The sequence below is a fragment of the Triplophysa dalaica genome, chromosome 20 (assembly GCF_015846415.1).
Source record: "Triplophysa dalaica isolate WHDGS20190420 chromosome 20, ASM1584641v1, whole genome shotgun sequence".
Classification (NCBI taxonomy): Eukaryota; Metazoa; Chordata; class Actinopteri; order Cypriniformes; family Nemacheilidae; genus Triplophysa; species Triplophysa dalaica.
In genome coordinates, this window is record NC_079561.1 from 12,015,820 (window position 1) to 12,040,124 (window position 24,305).

Genomic DNA, 24,305 nt, shown 5'->3' on the forward strand with positions numbered 1-24,305 from the left:
AATGCAGCAGCATCCAAACTTGATTTTCAACTTTTGGTTTCCCTACCACAGTCGGGACCATCATTCATCAAAGAATGGCACACAAATACCCACTTCGCAGATGACCACTCGCCCTGGGAGGTCTGGTGGCAAAATGAGACACTTAATAATCTGATCTTTAATCTCACTGGTAAAAAATTACATCCACAAGAAGTATGTCTTCTGAAAAAAGCCTAAACTGTTTTCCAACTAAAACAACAAATCCTTTTGTCACCAAAACTGAACTGTTTAAGTTTTTTCAGACACAAAGATTGAAATGTTTTTACAAATACGATAAGGTTGATCAACTAAATGTACATAATTACAATGGTCGAGTGATATTTAAGCCTAAAAGTACCTTTTGTCCACCTGTGTCCAATCCATCTATTGAGACATATTGTAGTCTAGTAGAAAGGGATGTGACCAATTTACTTGAACAGTCATCATTTCAGAACCATGAGTAAAATTTCACATATAAGAAGCTCTTGATAAAATGTTCAGGGATAAAGACATTGTCATTAAACCTATAGACAAACGAGGTGGTTTAGTGATTATGCCGCAATCTCTTTATAACCAGGAGGTTCTTAGTCAATTAAAGAATATTAGTTACTATCGAGCTCTGACATCAGATCCAACGATTGTGTTTCAAAGGGAAATTTGTTCAGGAAGCACATGCCAACAAATTAACTTCGGATAAATAGATACAATATTTGTTCAATCCAACTAGACTTGTTTTTTATAAGAGGTTGGTCAATCCACCGGGACGACGTATAGCAGGAAACAACAGTCTTACTGAACCTCTTTCAAATTTTGTGACCTTTGGTTACTTCCCTTCCAAGTTACTCGAGAGATACAGCTTACTATTTAAATGTTTATCAACTCTACAAAATGTTCATCAGGATGTTATGTTGGCAATTATGGATCTCACTGTAGCCTACACTAATATTCCACATCATGAAGGCTTATTGGCTTTGGAATATTTCCTTAATTCCTATGATCATGATAGTCTCACAACCAAATTTATAATTGAAATGACTGAAGTGGTACTCACTAAAACTATTACTTATCTGAAAATCAATAGTATTTACAGGTTGAGGGGACCAGCATGGGGGCTACTATGGCTCCTGATTATGCCAATTTATAGGCTACTACAGATATGTTTTTAATAATAATCCTTTTGTTTGACAACATCATTTTGATTAAGAGATATATTGATGATTGCTTTGTCATCTATAAAGGTTCTGAAAGTGACTTTGAAGCATTTGTTCTGTACATGAACTGCCTTCCTTCAAATTCACACACCAGGTGGGGATCACTGATGTTAATTTTTTGGACACTTCCATATCAATCTTGGATAATCAAATAGTCTCCTCACTTTATAGAAAAATAAACTGCTGAGAACAGTCTCCGTCATGCGAAGAGTTTACACCCAATGCCCTTAAAACGTGGTTTACCCTATAGCCAGTTTTTGAGACTTTGTTCTAAAAAAGAGGATTTTGAGGCTAAAGCCCAAAACCTGTACATGGACTTAAAATCACGGGGTAATGCTAATAATTTGCTTGATACTGCACTTGAAAAGGTTGCTAGTTTACAACAACAGGAAGAAAGTAATTTGACGATGAAGAAAAAAGAAACTTTCAAATCCACATACAGTCCATTGAGTAATGACATTAAAAGAATTATCAAGAGTCATTGGCACATAATTCAAGTGATCCCCAGTTATTGAATGTTTTTCATGATCAACCATTCTTTGTCTCTTCCAGGAGCTCAAATTTGAGGGATAAGCTTGTTCGTGCTGACGCCCATATCTCCTCTCCGACCACTCTTGTCGATGCCCGGGGTAACTTTCCATGTCACAATTGTACTTCCTGTACCAAGTATGTCAAATGTAATTCATTTACACCCCCTCGCACATCAAAGACTCATACGATTAGACAATTGATCACCTGTAAGAGTACACACGTAATTAACATTATCATCTCTCCATGTTCATAATTATATGTTGGCAAAACTACACGTGCATTACACACAATAAAGATGAACACACAAGTGCCATCAGGAGACAGGACGAAACATCACCAATTTCTTGTCACTTTAAGTCTGCCAACTATTCTTTGAATGACATGAAGTTCCTGTACATCGAGAGGATTTAACCTCATAGAAGAGGTGGAGATAGAGATAAGAAGTTGTTACAAAGGGAGGCTTTCTGGAGTTTTGAACTTAAGTCTTTGAGGGCATGAATGAAGAACTAGAACACTTGTTTTTTGTAGGTGTTTTTGCAGTTGTTTTTTGAAGTTATTTTGATCATTGCCATAGCAGATAATACTTTCTTTGATGTCTGTTGTATTTGTTTGTCCATTCCTTGAATTTGTATGTTTGTTATACTTTGCTATATATAACTGATTAGACTTCGATTAGATTTCAACTTGTGACAAATGAAGGTTCACCTGCGATAATTGAATCCAGCTGATCTACTTAAAAAGGTTGAATGTTGTTTTCTATGTGAGCACTAAAGATAGCCATGTGCTGAATTGTTTGCTTGTGTGTCTGTTTTTATTTAATTGCACGATGCAATTTTTAAAATAAAAAAATATTTATTTAATAAAAAACATTATGTCTTTGTAGACTTTTTGAGTCTCGATTTGTTCCGTGTGCGGTTAGCCATCCTTCTGTTCAATATTCTCTCAGGTTTCCCTACCAAAGAAATTTTGATTTCGCACACTAAATCTCTCTCAGGTATCATCTTCTTCTGACCCTCCGTGTCCCGCCTTTTCCTCTGTGGTGTTTTCTCTCTCTCATCCTGTCTCATTGTTCAAGGTTGCGTGTGGAGGAACACCAAAGCCCAACCCTCCATGGGAACACATCAAAGAGAATAATTCCTTCCCTTTACTCTCTCCTACCTCCTGAAGAGGCTCAGCTCCTGGGCTCCACACACGTGATTCGCTCTCAATCCCAGCCTATGCATAAAAACACAAAGGACATGATAACAGGATTACACTTTAGTCCTTATTATGCCAGGGTGACATACAAACGACATGTGTCTGACAGAATCTGGAAGAAGGCTTAAATCACATCTCAATCCAGCCCAGGAAAACGAGGCATTTAGACCTCTCAAATCTGCCGAATTAACATTGATTCATTGATTCGTGTGGCTTTCACACTTGAAGTTTAGTTTGGATTGGGGCACGATTCACTAATGTGAAAGTTGTCATGCGACCTGTGGTGCGCACCGAGGTACTGAACCCAAGACTACCTTGGGATTGTTGCCTGGAACAATCGCACTTGGGTTTGGACCGCAGCAAACATGCCCAATCTGGAAATGCAGTAAAATAGATGTTAGGCAAAATCACACTGTTCTCCGCACAACAAAGTAATATGATCTGACTTCCTAACTCCAAAATGATAAAATAACATAAAGAAAATGTTATGTGTAAGATCTGACTGGACTTCTCAAATGTTTCTCTTTGTGCACTTCAAATACACTTGAAAACAAGTTAGAAACAACACGGGGACTTTTATTTTTGAAAATATTTCTCAAATAGTATCACTGTTAAAAAAAATTATTAACTCTTTTAATTGAAAGAAATTACACATATTTAAAAAAATTAAAGAAATAAACAGCACTTTATTTTACTTTTTACAAAACATGCAATTTTACTTTACCAACATTTTTGTTTTCTTTAACATGTATTTTTTCTAACAGTGTGTGTGAATGAATAACACGATGTGCTTTGTACCGCTCTATTTAATCTGTGTAATGGAAAATGTCGCATTGCAAATCCATCATTTAGTTTCCTTCTTCAACAGAACACAAAAGAAGACATTTTGAAGAATGTTGTAAACTGCCCCCCATCACTTGCATTGGTTTTGTGTCAATAGAAGCTGGGGCCCAGTGCTGTTCGGTTACCAACTTTCTTCAAAATTTATATTTTTTTGTGGAAGAAAGTAAGACATAAAGGTTTGAAATGACAAGATAGGAAATAAATGATGACAAAAATGTCATTTTTTGGGTGAACTATAATTTTTATTTGTGATGCAATTTACAATTACGCCGTGTCTACACCCTTATGTGTCGCGATGCGACATGTCAAGAGACAATAGACACATTAGAACCCATTAGGATTTTAAATGTTGTCCACACTGGACTTGGCGTGTCGCATCGCATCCTTTAACGCACGGCTAAATGTGGATTATCCCGCTTTAACCATGGTCATTTGCCAAGTAAAAGCTTTTCTTGATGTTTACAATTTTCATCTTAGATCAGAAAGGTGAAAATGACCGATATTTTGTCAGTCAATTTCAAATGTAATTAAACTGACTTGAGCGTTAAAGGGTTTTAATGCACACCTTCCAGCCAATCAGAATCGAGTATTCAAACAGACCGTGGTATAATTAAGTTTGTTGGCAGTTCAAAACTCTCCTTTGATCGTGTTCAGAAAGTTGTGAAATAAAATAGTAGCAGCATTATTAAAAATCTCCTGACTTATACAGTTTTGTGTAAATTAAGCCTGGTCGCTGAGCATTGAGTCTGTCAATATACAGTACTTCCAACCTCACACTCACATCAATTTGTGGGATATGATCCAACCACAGAGGTAATTGGAAGCAATGGAAGGAACTTAAATTCTAATTCCAAATGACTGGCAATATCATTTAGTCAGGTCACAGAGAGCTGGGCATTTCATATTGCGTTTAACTAGGCTGTGTGTTAAATACAGTCTGGTGTCTCTTTGAATGCACACACTTTAAAGAACTGTCTTTTCAGCTTGGCTGAATTTTCTGATGTTGTAGGCACATATATTAAATTGACCTGCCGAAAGGCCTCGACTCTGATGTGACAGTGTCTGCTTTCATTATTGTCTTTAGAGAAAAATCCATAGTGAGCAGAGAGCGCAATGAGACGCTGCCCGATATGCTGCTGGTAAGATGGTTGATGGATCACACTTGATGAAATATGAATGATCTTAAAATGAGCTATTTTCTATGTAATGGTCAGGGCTTGTTCCTGCAAGTATGCATTTGAACTTCTTTAAAAATAGGGTAGACAAGATGAAGGTTCATGTAAACTTCAGTTGTTTTTTATTGGACTGATTAAGCTACAGTCTTCAAATGAGATTATAGTTTTTAGCATATTCTGTGAAATTCACTTGGCTTTCATAACATATTTGGCACTGACCAAGAATGAAATAAAAAATCAAATATTCAGAAACTACAGATTCATATTTATTTGTGAACGTCATTATTAAATTTAGTTTTAGTTTATGCTTTCCCAAATCAAGCCTTTGTTGCCCCCTGTAGTTGACATTTTTATAGACGCTCTTTCGTATGTGCGTGTTTCATAACCATCTATAACCTTAAACTTTTCTTATTTAAAAATGACTCAAAGTATTATTACCACACAGTGGACCTAAAAATAATAAGGACATTAGACCCAAAACACCTAATTTGCTTTGCTTTATATTGTTTTGTCATTATTATGTATATCCAAAGTATTATTTCTTAATAACTTATTTATTTTTATGTTTTGTTATTTCTTTAAATAATAAAAAAAATGTAATGCTTATTTTACAAAATCAAATATTTTATATAACGAACGAAATAAAGATTAAAGTATAAATTCAATTTAGGTCAATGTCATTTATACCTCTAGCCTTTTGAGGTCGCTATAGTCATTTTAAAAGCCGTCGCCTCACGTCACAGGAAGTGCAGCTGTTGTTGTTCCGGAAGTGAAGCGTGTTGTCGGTAGCTCAACGATGGCGAGCGCCGCTGCGAAACAACCCGCGAAAACCGCGAGCAAAGCTCCGGCCGGAGGTGCAGCAGGCGGTGCACAGGCCCCGCCGCTCACATCTCCGCTCATGGGGGGTTTAAATAAAAAGAAGAAGCCGTTTCTGGGCATGGCCGCGCCGCTCGGATACGTGCCCGGTCTGGGCAGAGGGTGAGACGCCAATGATAGTTATCATAAGAGTCTAAAAATATTACAATCACTGAACATATTGAACACATGCTGCGTGATTGATGTTTTAAATAAATGATGTTATAGGTTTAGAGTTTGGATTTAAGGGTAATACATATACATTAAACGGAATAAATCACCGGATGGTTTTCAGGATAAGCGTTACTTGCAGATTAACGTTAATTTAGTTCATATCTGTATAAGGTTTAGATTTGTTTTAACGTGCCCATCATTGCGTGTTCTCCAGTGCTACGGGTTTCACCACACGATCTGATATCGGTCCTGCTCGTGACGCTAATGACCCGGTGGACGACCGTCACGCGCCCCCTGGAAAGAGGACGGTGGGTGACCAGATGAAAAAGAGTCAGGAAGAGGACGAGGAAGATCTGAACGACACCAACTACGATGAGGTACGACTGCGTAACATAGGGCTTGTGTGACGCATTTAAAACTTAACATGCATTAATGTATGTCTTGCACAGTATAGAATGTGTTTAATAAGATAAATTCATATTTGATCATTATTCCCCCACCGTCTATACTTATTCAAATATGTAAACATTGACCTTCCAACCACAAGCTTATGAAACAATCATAGTGAGTGATTAGATGCATTCTTCATTGACAGTGTAAAATCTGTTCTTCCTTATCTCCCAGTTCAACGGCTATGCAGGCAGTCTGTTCTCCAGTGGGCCGTATGAGAAAGACGATGAAGAGGCAGACGCCATCTACGCCGCCCTGGATAAACGAATGGATGAGAGGCGCAAGGAAAGAAGGTGGCTGTGGACTTCGATCTGCTTCGCCGGTCTTTGATCGAGTTTTCTGTTGGACTCATTTTATTCGTGTTTTAACAGGGAGCTGCTAGAGAAAGAAGAGATAGAGAAGTATCGTATGGAGCGGCCCAAAATTCAGCAGCAGTTTTCAGATCTCAAGGTTGGTTCATTTGAGCGTTTATTTTAACCTGCAAGAACAGTTAGATATGACGTGATGTTGAGGTGTTTTCAAAGTCTAAATGAAAAATGAAATAAAAATGTAAACATACATCTTAATGAAAGTTTGTTGAAATGATCATAAACGTTTAAGGACACATCAGGAACGGTACTGTAATGTTTACTTTCTGTTTCAGAGGAAGCTGGCTGAGGTCACAGAGGACGAATGGTTGAGTATTCCCGAAGTGGGGGATGCCAGGAACAAACGACAGAGGAACCCACGTTTTGAGAAGCTCACGCCAGTTCCAGACAGTTTCTTTGCCAAGCATCTTAAGACTGGAGAAAAAAACACAAGTGTTGATCCTCTGCAGGGGGTGAGTCACAAACATACAGATACATCCACCTCACTATGGCAGAAACAAAAGATAAGTCACCTAAAAATGAAAATCCTGTCATCTATTCGTCCATCAAGTTGTTGAAACCCTAAATATGTCTCTTTATTCAGTTGAACGCAAAAGAAGATATTTTGAGATATGACGCAGGGGTTTTGTTTATACAATGAATGTCAATGGGGTTCAGTGTTGTTTGGTTACCAACATTCTTCAAAATATCTTCTGTTGTGATCTGCAAAAGAAAGAAAGTCAAAAAGATTTGAAATGACTGTGTATTATCCCATATGCAGGTCAGTTATGTGTGTGTAATTTTTTCAGCAATTTGGTGGTCTCAACACACCTTTCCCTGGTGGCCTGAACACACCCTACCCAGGGGGCATGACACCTGGCGCAGGAGAGCTGGACATGAGGAAGATCGGTCAGGCCAGGAACACTTTGATGGACATGAGGCTTAGTCAGGTGATGCAGCACTGAACGTTGCTCGTAGATCCATTGTTAATTAGCAGAACCTAAATCACATGAACTTGAACATTCTACATGATTTAAAGGGGTCATATGACATTGCCAAAACTAATATTAAAGTATGTTTTAGATGTAATGCGATGTCTATACACGATTTAAGGTTAAAAAACGCTGTTTTTTCCACATACTGTGCATCTCCTCTTTGCCCCGCCTCTCTGAAACGTGCAGATTTTCGATTTACAAAGCTCATCGCGAGGTGTGCTATGATTGGTAAGTTAACCAGTGCGTAGTGATTGGTCGAATACTGCAAGCGTGTGACGGAAATGTAACGCCTCTTACCATATTTGGAACATCAGGTTCCAAAGCAATTGTACTGGTACGCCCACCTTACTTGTGTAAACATTTGGCCGGTCTTGGTCAAATCAAACCACGAACTGACGTAGATTTGTGGTGCTGTGGTTACACAAGGTGTTTCAGGCAGCTCTGGGTGAGCATTCGCTTTTAGATAAAATGCATCTTTTGTTCCAACACTTCACTTGGCAATTTTGTGTGTCTAATACATGCATAGGCACCTTATAACACACCAAAGACACAGAAAAACACGTATTTGCGCCATATGACCCCTTTAAGACCTCCCGGCGTCTCCGTCACACAAATATAGATATTTTAGAGACATCCGAGAGATTTCCAGGCCTCCTCATAGACATCATGACTATAGTTGTTTCAAGGCCCAGAGACATCTTTAAATAGGTCCATCTGCCCAATTGATTTTTTTTAAGCGACGGGAAAACTTTGTGTGCGAAAAACAAACCCAAATAAAGACATTAGTCGATTATTCTCCTCAGTCCTCGGCACATTCATCCAGTATTCTGACTGACAACCACGAAGTTCAACTCTGTGTTTACAAGCAGACCCATGCTGTATATACGCTGATCTTCGCAAAATTATAGATGAGTTCCATATTGAGGAAGTCCCAGAAAGAGCACTTCTTCTGACCCCATCGAATGCGCATGTGCTCTTGTGAACACTAACCATAGACTGACAAAACTGAGGAGAATTTATCAATTAAAGTCGTTAATTTGGTTAGTTTTTCGCACAAAGTATTCTCGTCGCTTCAGAAAACTTCAATGGAGCCACTATGAGCGAATGCACCAATTTTACGATGTCTTTAGTACTTTTCTGGGCCTTGACAACAACTATAACCGTGATGTCTATGAGGAGGCCTGGTAATCTCTCGGATGTCACCTGAAATATCTTTATTTGTTTTCCGGAGATGAATGTCATATGGGTGAATAAAAAAATAATAAAATTTAGATTTTGTGATTAACTTTTCATTTAAAATGACAAATGATGACTTGGAAATGTGCAGTAAGCGTCCTCTTTTCTTTATTCTCTAATCATAACTGTTGGTAAGAGGTATGAGTTAGAGGTGCTCCGATTGATCGGTCGCCGATCATAATCGGCCGATGATCACTTTGGGAAGTATGATCAGCGGTCTCTAAAAAGGCCGATCCAGAAAAGCCGATCAGATGACGCAAAATTGACGAGAAATTTATTTTACGCGATATGAAAATGGCTTCACCGGTCAGGCAAATCTACAAGGTGTGTGAAATAGACAATGCTTTATCAATCTGATGCGTGTGTACTATGTGAATTCCACGATGCGAGAAGCACCCAAAACATTTTTACACCAACAACCTCTTTAGACGTTTGAGGGTTTGTCACGTAAAGGAGTGCGAGTAGTTTTCAAAGTTAGCCTCGCGCAAAGTGAGCGGCAGTTCAGCAGCTCGAGCGCCACTCTGCTGCAGAGATCGCGTCAACCGAAGATTCATTTGTTCTACCAGTGATAAAAATATCTGAAGGCAATCGTCATTTTGACGGACTACAATAAAGGCGATTTGTAATTCCCCTTTTTATCACTTTGTGTCATTAGAACGTGATCGTGAATGAACGTGATTGTGAGCGGAAGGAGGTAGACTATCGCGAAGGGACGTGTGTTTCTATTCATGATCTTACTCTCAAATGTCTCCTCAGTTTTGCTAAACGCGCATGTGGTCAACAGAGACTCATCCATCACTCCCCGCATACACAAAGGCGCGCTGTGGTGCCGTCTTTACAGAGTTTTTACTTCATAAAATAGCGTCTTTTTGTATCAATAATAGCTTTCAGTGAGTGGAAAAAATTCTCTGCGTTTTCTCTGTTCAGTGAAGCAGCACATATATGTGAAACTGGACAACAAAAGAAGTCTTATTGGTACATTTTTGGAAAATAAGATTTTTACATATTTTGAAAGCTGAATGATTAAGCTTTCTGTTGATGTATAAGTTGTCATGATATGATCATATCTGGCGGAGATATACCCGTTTACAACTCTGGAATCTGAGGAAGCAAAATATTCAAAATATTGAGAAAATTGCCTTTGAAGTTGTTAATAAAAGGCCCTGTTAATTGCCATCCACTCACAAAAATAAAGTTTTGATATATTTAATATATTGAATTTACAAAATATCTTAATGGAACATGAGAAAATTCGATCATTTTGACCCATACAATGTATTTTCCACTATAACTAAAAATATTCCCGTGCTCCTTAAGACTGGTTTCGTGATCCAGGGTCACATATGACCAAACCACAGCTTTCTTGTGAGTACAAAACACCTTTTACAGGCACCTGTCATTGTTATTGTATGGACATAAGAACATAAACATTTGCTTGTAATCAGATTATTATTTTATGTCCGACAACAGAAACATTGAAAATAAATGAAAAGTCTAAGTCTAGCGCAACCTCTCTCCTCAGCTGTCAGGAACAGAGACATTTTTAAAAGCATCAACCCTAAGGCAAGGACAGTAAGAAGCATAAAGAAATATCATATTATCAGATAAAATAATGTAATAAATTTGCTTTGATCATGGACACTTTATATTGTGGAAGACAAAGGGTTTCTGGGACTCATGTCACATGCTGCTATGTTTATGAAAATATGTGGTAACACTTTCCTTGAAGCATGTATGTTTAATTTATTGTAAAAGTAGTTTTCAAGCAGTGTAATTCACATTGTAATGCATTGTAATGTCTAATAGATAATTGTTATTACAGTTAATACATTATAACACTAAGCAATTCATTGTAACACGACACATTTTAAATTGGTTATAATTATTTACAACTACATATAATGCATTACAACACACATTATGAATATTAATAATGCATTTTACCCTTTAATAACTCTTTATAATGCATTATACATAAATGCTTCAAGGAAAGTGTTACCAAATATGTTGCTTACTAATATTCATTAGTCAATTCATGACACTTTCTCTTTTGGTACTCAGAAAGCTTCAAATAGTTCCTATAATCGGTGATCGGTATCGGCCAATACAGCTTTCAGTGATCGGGGATCTGTGATCGGCTAAAAAAACCCTGATCGGAGCACCCCTAGTATGAGTTATAGTATGAGATGGGTCAGATGACCTAAAAATCCCTTTTATAAAATAATATAAATGTGCCAGATGAACTTTGCCAAAAGTAACATCTATTATTTTTTTCTAACATTCTCTGTTTGGCCAAAAAGACCTATCGTTTCATACGGTCATGTGACCACGATAATATTAAGACAATTTTGCTATTGGGATAACGCGATCGATAATATACTTGCAACCCTAGTTTGTAATGTGGATTGGTGTTTTGTCTCCAGGTCTCGGACTCAGTGAGTGGACAAACAGTCGTTGATCCCAAAGGTTACCTCACTGATCTTAATTCAATGATCCCCACCCATGGTGGAGACATCAGGTAGCTAGCATGCTCTTATTCTCACATAGACGTGTTAATGTGTAACGTTTGTGTTGCTGTTTGTGATGGAATTCTGGGATTTGGTATTGTGCAGTGACATCAAGAAGGCCCGTCTTCTGTTGAAGTCCGTGAGAGAAACAAACCCCCACCACCCGCCCGCTTGGATAGCCTCTGCACGTTTGGAGGAAGTGACAGGAAAACTGCAGGTGGCCAGAAACCTCATCATGAAAGGCACCGAAATGTGTCCCAAGGTGAGATATGTGCACAGACCCTAAAACATTCATCTGGATTAAACTGTAATCGTTTAAAATGATTAAAGTTGTGTGCGTATCCAGTAGGGGGCAGCATGTTAAAGGCTTTAAGCTTTATATTTTTGTTGACCTGTTACCATATTGATAGCTTGCAGCCAGAAACATCCCTCTACTTCCCAAAATACTAAATATGGTGCGATAACAGCATAAAAATGTCATGAATAGATTAAGTCTTGTTTATGTAAGGCGTGGGATTCAATTTGTCTTGTAATGCTGATTTTGGACTCGGAGTCACAGAACAGGAAATACAAACACATTTACACTGAATGAAAACAGAAGTCAGGTCTTAAGTGTGTGTGTGTGTGTGTGTGTGTGTGTGTATGCGCAGCTTCATTTTTCGTTGGGAAATTCTTGCTGGCTCATTAATCTCAGTTTAAGTTTAAAAGAGCTTCTCATTTCAGCACCGCTTGGCAGATAAACTATAAAATGCGATAGCTGTGTCTCAAAACCAATTGAGCATTTTGGGGCAGTGCTGTGTGTGTATGTGGTAGCTTAAAAAAACTTTGAGACATCACAATGGAAAACATAATAGTAGAAAAACCTAGTTGTCCATGCTCACATTAGCATATTTGTTGTGATAATTGAGTAGTAATGTATGTGTACTGCCTTTGAAGAGTGAGGATGTCTGGCTAGAAGCTGCCCGACTGCAGCCAGGAGACACGGCAAAGGCAGTTGTCGCCCAAGCAGTACGTCACCTCCCTCAGTCTGTGCGCATCTACATCAGAGCTGCTGAACTAGAGACAGACATCAGAGCCAAGAAAAGAGTGCTCAGGAAAGGTCAGCCAGTGCTCTCTGTTATGCTCGCTTGCCCTCTCTCTCTTTCCTCTGTTTCTTCTGCCTGCATACCTTTATGACAGAGATGGATGAATTGTTTTATACATGCAAAGGCTCTATCAGTCTCGGCTTGTTAAAACGTCTTGGATCTTCCCCTTGTAAGAAAGCACATCTCAAAGATTATTGCTTCTACTTTATCAACGTCTGTACTTCCAATAAACTGGCAACTCCATAATGTAAATTTGATTCAACCTGTGTAGTTACAGAGGGGTCAATCCTACTATATGATACTTTTTGAGTCCCCGAGACGTAATATGGATTTTTTTATTTTTAAAATATAATTAACCCATCTCCACCATTGAACACAATGAAATGTACTCAAAATTAAATTAAATGTAAAATAATTACTGATTAAAGTAGGCTGTCACATCCCCAGTCGTGTTTGCTAAACTTCAGTTAAAAATGTAACTAAGAAAATCAAATAAATACTACAATTTTCGTTGGTTTTATATAGCCATGTATATAATATTTCTAATTGTTCATTGCTTTAATTGTTTAAATCCTTAAATAACTTTGTCCCTGAGATGAATGTCGCCACTGTTACCTCTGACCACGCCCACATAATTCTCCGGAAGTAGCATACAATATGAGGTAAACGATCTAAAAAAAGCAGAGTAAGAATCACTCTTTTATTTGCTTTTTTCTTCAACATTCCAAAATAGTTCACTAATGTGGTGAAGCAAAACATGTCCTCTCTGTTTTGCCTATTTATGGAGAAAACAACTTGTTAATAATTTTAAAATGAAACCCTTCCTCTGAGGTCACCAGCCTGTTGTTGACCATATGAGTAGAAATGGCTGAGTTTAGCATGTAATGTCACTACTGTTATTGTACAACCTGTTACGTTGTGTCCACCCTATTTCTCATCTGTCCACCCTGTTCACAGGGTTTTTTAAATAGAATCAACATATATTATACATGTTTTCTGGTTACTTGCAAGGAATGAATGGTCAAAATGAGGTCACTTTAATCTGTCACTATATCGCATTTATATACTAAATGAAATGCATTGCAATGTGTCATAAACGAAACTTGGTTTTTTTTTTATGGTATTTGTTTAGCGATACATTATTGAAATCCAGTTGCAGGGTAAAGTGAGAGACCTGTTAGCCCTTAGAAATGTAAATATTACATGAATTATTCATTCTAAACACTTGAAAGAGAGATGAGAATGTCCTGTAACAGGGGGGACATTAGGCCTGTCGCATCGTAAAAAAACTGGCAAATATCATTACACCATAATATCTTAAACTGGACAAGTATACTTTACTTATTTTTTAAAAAGCCATCATTCAACAGAAATGATAAAATCATGCAAAGTTTAGCATTTCTTTCTTGGGAAGATACTATTCCGAAGTGGTACCGAAAAATAGGAATGACCCAGATACCAGTATCTTTGAAATGTCTTAATTCTTAAATGAAAAATAAATATCTGCCCATCTTTACAGCTCTGGAGAACGTCTCCAAGTCAGTGCGTTTATGGAAGACGGCTGTCGAACTGGAGGAGCCAGAAGATGCTAGAATCATGCTAAGCAGAGCGGTCGAGTGCTGCCCTACCAGTGTAGAGGTACACACACAGTCCTAATGATCCAAGACCCATGAACCTTTTTATTGTACGTAACACGACTCTGTCTAACCATGCTGTCTCCCATAGCTCTGGTTGGCCCTGGCCCGATTAGAAACATATGAGAACGCTCGTCGGGTTCTGAACAAAGCTCGTGAAAACATCCCCACAGACCGGCATATCTGGATCACAGCCGCTAAGCTGGAAGAGGCCAATGGCAACACACAGATGGTGGAGAAGATTATTGACAGAGCCATCACCTCACTGGGGGCCAACGGCGTGGAGATAAACCGCGAACAGTGGATTCAGGTCTGTCTGTACCCATATACAACATTGACTTCCATTGTATGAACACAAAACCGCTGAGACATTTCTCAAAATATCTTCTTTGTGTGTAAAATACAGGTTTCGTACCATATTATTTTGGGGTGAACTATCCCTTCAATGCATTTTCTTGGTCGGATTGTTAAAGTGGTTGTGAAGGGAAATGTCATTTAAGCAGTATAAAGATATGTTAAATGAAGACTGCTGACAGCCCGTTTGATTTCTGTCTCAGGATGCTGAGGAGTGTGATAAGGCCGGCAGCGTGGCCACGTGTCAGGCTGTGATCAGAGCCGTGATTGGGATTGGCATTGAAGAAGAGGACTGTAAACATACGTGGATGGAGGACGCTGACAGCGTAAACATTGCACCTTTTCACACCCACATACTGATAACATTCAACAACACATCATAACCAATGCATTGCTTTAATATTGCATGCTGATTGGCTGTTGTGTTGTAGTGCGTGGCTCATGGCGCTCTGGAGTGTGCCCGTGCCATCTATGCCCACGCGCTGCAGGTCTTTCCCAGCAAGAAGAGCGTCTGGCTAAGGGCCGCTTACTTCGAGAAGAATCATGGTACTCGGTGAGAGCCCATCACACCTCTGACCTTCCCTCTTCATTTATTCTACTTAATACCGAAATGTCAATCATCTAATGGATTTGCATTTTTCATTTCTCAGAGAGTCTCTGGAGGCTCTGTTACAGAGGGCTGTAGCTCACTGTCCCAAAGCGGAGGTCCTGTGGCTGATGGGGGCTAAATCAAAATGGCTGGCTGGAGATGTTCCTGCTGCCAGAAGCATCTTGGCTTTGGCGTTTCAGGTGAGCACTATCACCATTCATTTCCTTCAATCTCTCATCTGCATTTGTGCTTCTGAACATAAGTGAGACATTGATTTGTGTTTACTTGATATCACTTTACAGAAAGGTGTTATTAGTTAACATTAGTAAATGCATTGGGTAACATAAGCATTTATAAATCCTTGTTAATGTTCGTTCATGTCCATTCAAGTATTCATGTTAGTTTCATGGTGCATTAACTAATGTCAACAATGACAGCGTTTGATTTGAATAATGTATTAGTAAATGCTGAAATGAACATAAAATAATATTATTAAATGCTGTAATAATATTGTTTCTAGTTAGTTCATTTTGGCTAATGCAACTATACAAATGGCAGATCTAGTCACTACTGAATGCATACATTTAAATGAACTAAAACTGCAACATGTTACTACATGCGGATTAATGCTGACAAACGCTGTATGAATGACGTAGATGCACCATCTAGTGGCTGCTTATTGAAGTCTGTTAATGAATTATTGCTGATTACAATTCAATTAAAAGGAGACCTTATATAAACTACTCAAGCGGTGGAATTTGTTAATTCCATCATGTTTTACAGTAGCATATGCTCAATTGCACAAAGCATCAACCTATTTTATTAAATATTGTTTAGGTGACTCTTAAACTAATACAAATTGTACCTGATATTTCCATAGATGCCAGTTAGAATTGGGTAATTATAAAAGTTTGCTCTTGTGTTGGAAAGTGAAAAATATCAATATTTGGCCTACAATTTTTTTGGTGGGGGGCGGGGGTTGGGTTGGGCAATGGGTGCGTGCTGTGCAGTCTTCCTTTTTTTGACCTTGGCTGATCACATGCCTGCCAGACCCAAACCATGCACAGAAGTAAAATATCAAGAACAACCCTGAAAGGATGAACAATGAGCTTTCAAATTTGGCTTATACTTTATATAAATTCCTAAAAGATAACATCTATAATAAGCAGCTAACAAATAGTTGTAACAGATGTTTATAATAAACCTTTGTAAAATTCCTTTGTATTTTTATACAACAAAGGAAAGATTTCAAGTGTTTCTGTTCATAACACAACAGCTGTAAGAACACTCAGCTTGCCAGAATTGTAGGCAAAGTGTCAAATCAAAGGGACTGAACATACAAAAAATAGATGCAGGAGATTGAATTGCAAATCAACGCCCTGGATTTCCCGCAAATATTCATTCCACTTCGGTAACCAAACATTGAATTGGCAAGTAAACACTGAATCAAGCTTTATGTGTGTGTCTCTTGTTGTTTTAGGCTAACCCCAACAGTGAGGAGATCTGGCTGGCTGCTGTGAAACTGGAATCAGAGAATAATGAATACGAGAGAGCGCGCAGGCTGTTGGCCAAGGCCCGCAGCAGCGCCCCCACTGCCAGGGTGAGTGACCTGCAGTTCAGACCATCCGCCTCCTATAAGCAACACGGTTGTAGGCTCTGCTGGGGACAAATTTGATTTGTTCCTTAAATTGATCTTGAGAGATGACCGGTGATGATGGCTTGTGCAACATGATTAATATGACACTAGCTACAAGACTCTATGGGTAGTTGACAAATATTCCATACATGTGTGCTATTGCACACATTTAGAAAACAAACTGTTAGTAAAATATTATTAAATAATTATTTTTATAATAAAATGTGTTCAAAGTTTTGTATTTTACAAAATAATAAACTTTCTTAATAATAAACTTAATAATAAACTTACTTTATATACAATAATAAACGTATAAATACAAATATTTATTATTAATAATTGATATAATTTGATGTGCTACTGAAAAACTTCTGTTCCAAAAGAATGGATCATGTACACTACCGGTCAAAAGTTTTGGGACATTTGAACGTAATGTTTCTCGTTATTAAAAAAAAAAGTGTATGCTTAAATGTCTGAAATTAGAGTAGGAGACAAAAATATAATGTTTTCTTCATGACAAAACTAACATTTTATTTAATAAACATGTTTTAGAAATGGACTAGCTAGACTGAATAATGAAGAGAGAGCAGCCAATAAGAGCACAGAATAGATGCAAACTCCTTTAAAAAAATTAAAAAGCATCTCCGGGTGAGACCACAAGAAAACATTTCTGCAAATTCTAGTCAAAAGGTGACTACACTGAAGAGGATAAAATATAACGGGTTAAAAAATGTTTTTAGTTACAACATAATTCCCATAGTTCCCTTTGTTTTATTTAATAGCTTTGATGAGTTTAGTATTATTCTAAAATATGAAAAAATACAAACACATAAGTGATTTAGTGTCCAAAACCTTTCAACAACAAAGGGAACCAAAACCAGTCTCAAGGGTCCATTTTCTGAAATAGAGATTTTTGCATCATCTAAAAGCTGATAAATAAGCTTTCCATTGATGTATGCTTGTGTATATTTTTCTGTGACTAATCACGATTAGTCGCACATAGCATTAATGTTTTATAATATACTTTACAATCTAATAATTTCACATTTAATCTTCAAATTAATGTTTAAACAACAGATTTCTTTAACAGCATCATTTTTTGAATGAAAGCCGACATTCTGATCAGTACTGTTAATGCTATTGTAAATTAACTACAAAGAATTCTCATTAAAGCTACAAAACACATCAATTTTTTCCTTTCTTTTGATCTTTGATTAACATTAGTGACAGGAGTCACAGCAGCAGGTTTAAGAATGCGGTCCCTTTAAGAGCTGCCGCTCTACGCAGATACGACGCCCTTCCCATCTTCTAAACTCTTTGCATTCATTTGAATTTTATTTAACACGTTGAAGTCTGTGCTTACGAAAATGCTAGACAAAACAGGCATTCTGGCATAGTCTTGCTTGGTTTTATTCATTTAAGCACAAAAGAGAACTTAATACTGATGGGCTGTCTGACAGAGATTCACTAACGCAGCCTTAAGTCCGTGACTGTATACACCAGACTGGACCTTGCGTTGCGTTTTGCCACGTAACACAGCTAAAAGTTGCCCAGCTTCCCTTCACTGAACTTATGCACGTTTTGTTTCAAAACGCGCATGAGTGGTTTAAAAGCCTGTACACGAATAAGAGTGTGACCAATAATGTATTATGAATGTGTTAAACATTCTAAAGGCGTTAATCAGAAAATGTTATATCATGCGTTAACGCGTTAACGTTGAAAGCCCTAGTTTTAACACTCTATTGGCTTACCGCTGTAATGACGTTGTGGAGAGTAGAAGAACCTGAAAGCAGAAATTCTAAACTTTACATAGAGACCAAACTTGAGTGGGTAATACACAAAGAGTGGACAACAGCGAGTGATGTCTGTAGGCATGTTTCTGTTTTGTTCGCGATTTTGCTGCATCGACGCAAGTTCTGATATATCTGCTGTTTTAGATATATTAGTTGTATATCTACTAATTTACAAAACATCTTCATGGAACATGATCTTTGCTTAATATCCTAATGATTTTGGCATCCAAGAAAAATCGACAATTTTGACCCACACAATGTTTATTTTGGTGTGGCTTTTACTAGAAATGTTACCGTGCTACTTAATGATTTTTGCATTTCTGTCAATAGATCTTCCAAAAAGTTACACATGGGACCTTTAAGACTGGTTTTGACTCTTGAAATTGAAAATCTCAAAAGTATAAACATACAGTGCATATAAAAATGGTCACATGACACATGCAATGAAAAGGCTACAGAGTTTACCCTGGCAGTGACACATCATACTAGTCTTTAGATTTCATAAGTGGGTGGTAACCACCTGATACCAGATATGCCTTTTTACCTGCTTAAGGAGCGTGAGATTTTTCGGAGGAAATGGTGCGGAGGATTAAAGGTGTCAGAATTGCCTCCTGTTTGGGCTTGTTTAACTCTTTGCTCCAGAAACAAGTGTCAGCATCTAGACGAATATCACAAGATCAGATGAACCTCAAGCACTTGGCAAGATTTCTCTTGAGCGATAATGTTTAATATCACTAGTATGTTTTTTATGGATGCAGGCCATGTGAGGCTCTAACGGGAAAACGCTCATTAAAAACTTCCTGGCCTCCATCTCCCCGACATGCACTTCAGGGCACCTTACTTGTTTTTGTGGATTTTATCCATCCTGTTGCTTGCTTTGATACTTTTGTTTAATGTCAACATGACAGGCAATTATAAGGTAATTACTTCAGTATTAATCAATCATGAGTGTTTTCCATGTGAAATATGTGCAGGTGTTCATGAAGTCAGTAAAGCTGGAGTGGGTGCTGGGAAATATCCAAGCCGCACATGAGTTGTGTACCGAAGCCCTGAAGCATTATGAAGATTTCCCCAAACTTTGGATGATGAGAGGGCAGATCGAGGAACAGTCGGAGAACGTTGACAAAGCGCGAGAGGCCTACAACCAGGGTGTACGTTTGTCGTCTCCAGAGATGCCTTTTGGGTATAGATTGGAGGTTTTCACGTCAAACTAAAATGGTATTTAAAAGAGTCCCTTTTGTCCGCTTTGCCTCTTTAGCTGAAGAAGTGCCCACATTCCATGTCCTTATGGCTCCTTTTGGCCCGTTTGGAGGAGAAAGTTGGGCAGCTCACACGTGCTCGAGCCATCCTTGAAAAAGCTCGATTAAAGAATCCACAAGCTCCCGAACTGTGGTAAGAATCTATTAGAAAATAGGTCTCCAAAATACCGATATTTGTTAGAAAATGTTTCAATCTCTATTGCGATTCTTCCTTCAATCCTTTCTAGGCTCGAGTCCGTCCGTCTCGAATTCAGAGGGGGCTTGAAAAACATTGCCAACACGCTCATGGCCAAAGCCCTGCAGGAGTGCCCCAACTCTGGTAAGACACGGTTTTCATCGACATCCCTAAAAGATGCACAGAGACACATTTTCACACTCCTTCATCTCCTGTTTTCATCAACAGGCATCCTATGGGCCGAAGCCGTGTTCCTGGAGGCTAGACCTCAGCGCAGGACCAAAAGCGTTGACGCTCTGAAGAAGTGCGAACACGATCCTCACGTACTGCTGGCAGTGGCCAAGTAAGACTCTACACCAGATTCACACCTATCGAAATTCTCAAATCTGAATTCCGGTTTTCGGTGCAACCCTCCCACGCCGTTACGCCAAGAACAGTCTGATCTTGCCTTCAGCTTTTTTCTTGGTTGCATTTATACCATGCTCGTGTTTGTGTAACCTGCAGATTGTTCTGGAGCGAGAGAAAGATATCGAAAGCCAGAGAATGGTTCCTGCGCACGGTCAAGATCGAGCCGGACTTGGGCGACACCTGGGGATTCTTCTACAAGTTCGAGCTTCAGCATGGAACAGAAGTAAGCATTCAACAATTGTTGTCTCTGGATGTTTATTGCATTTTGTTTATTTTATTTTCAAATCTTGCAGTTACAAAAAAATTGCTGTGCTTTGTTACATAACATGAACCTGTGGACCCATAATGAATTAATAAGTATTTCTTGCCGAAACTTGACTTGATCAGAGTAGATTTCTGGTGAAATCCAAAACGTAGTCATGCCAGTAGTCCATGTCAGATGTGAGAAAATTCTCACCACATTTATTTTGGCAATGCTGAGGTACACACGGTTAGGGCTCAAGGTCTCTGGACAGAGAACTATTGCAGAAAAGATTTTTCAATTGTTTACGGTCAGAAAACCATTGAAGGCTTTACTGGTGCATGCATTGTAATGTGGTCATCACCAGACAGCATAACCATTTCTTTTTTCTAAAAACAAACTTTATGAAGATGTTAAACATCTCATCCCTTTTTTGTTTCTGTCCTTAAGGAGCAGCAGCAGGAGGTGAAGAAGCGGTGCGAGAATGCTGAACCCCGCCACGGTGAACTGTGGTGTGCCGACTCCAAGCACGTTCTAAACTGGCAGAAGAACATCGGAGAAATTCTGGTTCTCGTGGCTTCAAAGATCAAAAACACCTTCTGAAGTCCTGGACTGACAGCAGATTTTCAAATCTTAGAATGTAGTTTTAAGAGAATCTGTGGATGAACGCTGTTGGGTTTTGTTTTTTAAAGACTATTTTTTTCACCATTAACATTTTGTGTCCTCTGGACCAGTGATGGCTTCTTTATTTCAGATGCGTTTTCTGTAATATTCTTAGAAATAAGAATACCAAGAGATGTGCAACCATTTCAAGGATTGTTTCTAGCACCCTCGGACATCATCACTATTTTCTACTTGTCACGCTTGTGTAAATGTGCTGCTCATTGGCAAATAAATGAAGTCTGTAATATGCTTCAGATGTCAGTGCTCATGTCATATTTTTGCTGTTTGTAAGATGTGTATTGACAGTCCACAGACATTCACCACGGTTAGCTGCTGCTAATTCAGATTCCTGGTGTGCTCTCTGCTTTTGGATGGTTACATTTTTTTTTTAAGTAACATTAAAGTCATGAAATTTAAAATGAAATTCCAATTTTTTAAGTGTTTATTGTAAATGATTTATCCATGCTGGGCATTATTTAAAGAAAAAGGAAAGTGCCCTTATAATCGAAATCAAAAACATACTGCGCTTCTAAATGACATATCCTCGGCTTGGAATTTTAAGGTTCTTACATTATACGATGTTCTATCTGTTCTTGATTGGGATTTTTTTAAGAAAACAAATCTGTTTTATCTACGAAGTCAAATGAAATGCTAAAAGTTTGAAGCTTGCTATCTCAAAACTGCTCAGAATGTGGAACCTTTTTAATTCCAAAATGACGGTATGTCACAGTTCGAGGATGAGATGATGTGCAATTTCCAGACTTCCAATGACCCAATCAATCCCCAAAGAACAAATTAAAGACCTATTCTACATTTATTTCCTCATTCCTGAAACCATTATGCATTGGTAACACGTTTTAAATGTCTCCCGGCATGTGCAGTGTTGGTAGGAGTCTGTCAGGGGGGCCTGTAACAAAACTGCCTAAAACCTAGAAGCAAATAAATAAGGATGGCATCAAAAACCACTGAACATGAGGTGGTTTCAAACTAATCTGGTTTATTCTAGTTCAGGTCCCTATCGTTCAGGTGTTAGCAATAAGCACAGAATCTGTGTATCATGAAGTCCAAGATTAATAAAGATGAATGCCTGTCCCTGATTTGATTATTCTCAATCTGGGGGATATTCGTTTGCATTTGGTTATATTTATAATAACGTCTAGTTACGCCTAGATTTAAATAATATTTTATTGAATAGAAATAGTGGTCGGCCAATGGGGGCCAACATAAAAAAGGTATACACCACGTCAAAATTATTAAAACTAAAAATTCCTCCGATTTGAATAAATATTTCTGACCCGACAGCCATGTGTGTTGATTTCATCGCTCCATAAAGGACACGTTTCCTAACCACAGCTGTGTATCGTTGCCGTTAATAACATAAAAACTCGTGCGCTGTGAGTGACTGGACTCAATGCAAGAGTTGAATATAAAGTAATCCGCTGAAACCGAAACAAAGCTCAAAGTTGATTGATCGCGGAAGTTTTCTCGACTTGATCAGACTGGAGATCTGGTGAAATCCAAAGCGCGATGCCAGCAGCCCGTGACGGCTGAGAGAAATCAGAGTCTCTCGCCACACGTTGATTTCGGCAATGCAGGAATGGACGCGGTTCGGGCTCGTGGACGCGCCTTTTGCCAGGACACCAACTAAAACGCCATCCAAAACCGCGTACCTAAAGTGGAAAGTTTTCTCGCAGTCTACCCATGAGGTTTTGTGGGGGAAACATGTAAAGCTGCGTCGGACGCCGCTGGACGACGTCCACTGTTACTAGCTCTGAGTGGTGCGCGCAGCAGTGTCTCAGTATCCTATGGTCAATGGTAAGATCTGTATCCCTCCTCGTGAGATTGCAGTAAGGGTGCTTGTTATATTTTTGCATGATGTTTTGCGTGATAAAAATGTACTTGAAGTGTGGTCTCAGTTTTAATAAAATACCACTACGTATAAAGGGTCTGCATTTAAGCTGCAAACTAGTTAAACTTTCTTTTAAGAGAAAATCCTCTTTGCATTTAGACTTCTTAATATGCATTTGCCAGACTTTTTATTTATTTATTGATTTATTCATTTAAAGAGACCTAGTGTGCGTTCATCTCGTCATAGCTATATGCGTGTACCTTGAGTTTCGAACCCATGACCTTTGTGCCGCAAAATATAACTGAATTGCGGTGTTTTTTCAAGGTATATTTGTGTATAAGTGTGTAGGAAATGTTCTATTTATGTGTGGAAGGAGGAATGCTAATGCTTGTATTTTATTTGTGCGCAGTTTGTGAACAGGCCTGCGGTCTGTGTGACCGTAATGCTGCTGCTCGCAGTGGCGCACAGTAAGCGCGCGTGTGACCATTCAATGATCATCAGCACCTACAGAGCGCTCATCTTGGTCGAGCTCCAGAAACTGGTACGAACCTATTTTACAATTTTTACGCAGTGAACTTTCACCAAATCTGTTATTCATGTCTTGCATGATCACATAATCGAGCCTTATGTAAGCAACTGTGGACCTTGGAAACGGTTATGTTGTATGGGCGTTGAAACATTAAGGAAAGTATCGCATATCTTACTCGCATTTGGTCTGCTGCTGCTATCTGCTGGTGAATTTGTTTAATGTCATCTAAAAATAAATTGCTCTCATGTTTTCTCTCGACGAAGAATCTGACTGGTCCATTTGACATATCTAAAGAAACGGACCACTGTCCTTCTGAGAAGGTACAGCCACCTGTACATGACTACATGTATGTTTTTGATGCACATTCTGTCTGTTGATTTTAGACCGTCACTTTAGCACTTTTATGACCCTGATTTTTTTTTGGTTATGTCTTGATAGATACAAACAATAGTTTCTTTTTTTTACGGTAGGTTCATCGTATTCTGCGATATATTTATGGCATGACGCAGATCTTCAGCTGTCTGAATGAAGGCCATGCAGACAGCATGACA

At 38.5% G+C, this 24,305-nt stretch overlaps 1 protein-coding gene across 1 annotated transcript; it reads left to right on the plus strand.

Moving 5' to 3' along the window:
- Window positions 1-5,744: 5,744 nt before the first annotated feature.
- prpf6 (PRP6 pre-mRNA processing factor 6 homolog (S. cerevisiae)) lies at window positions 5,745-21,632 on the plus strand. The gene is made up of 21 exons (XM_056733849.1): window positions 5,745-5,953; window positions 6,219-6,381; window positions 6,629-6,747; window positions 6,826-6,904; window positions 7,098-7,274; window positions 7,611-7,751; window positions 11,456-11,550; window positions 11,645-11,801; window positions 12,476-12,638; window positions 14,144-14,262; window positions 14,350-14,568; window positions 14,816-14,938; window positions 15,044-15,165; window positions 15,263-15,401; window positions 16,682-16,801; window positions 19,605-19,781; window positions 19,889-20,022; window positions 20,117-20,208; window positions 20,293-20,407; window positions 20,569-20,695; window positions 21,164-21,632. The coding sequence occupies exons 1-21, from the start codon at window positions 5,772-5,774 to the stop codon at window positions 21,314-21,316; spliced, it is 2,916 nt and encodes a 971-aa protein (XP_056589827.1). The 5' UTR covers window positions 5,745-5,771; the 3' UTR covers window positions 21,317-21,632.
- Window positions 21,633-24,305: the final 2,673 nt, after the last annotated feature.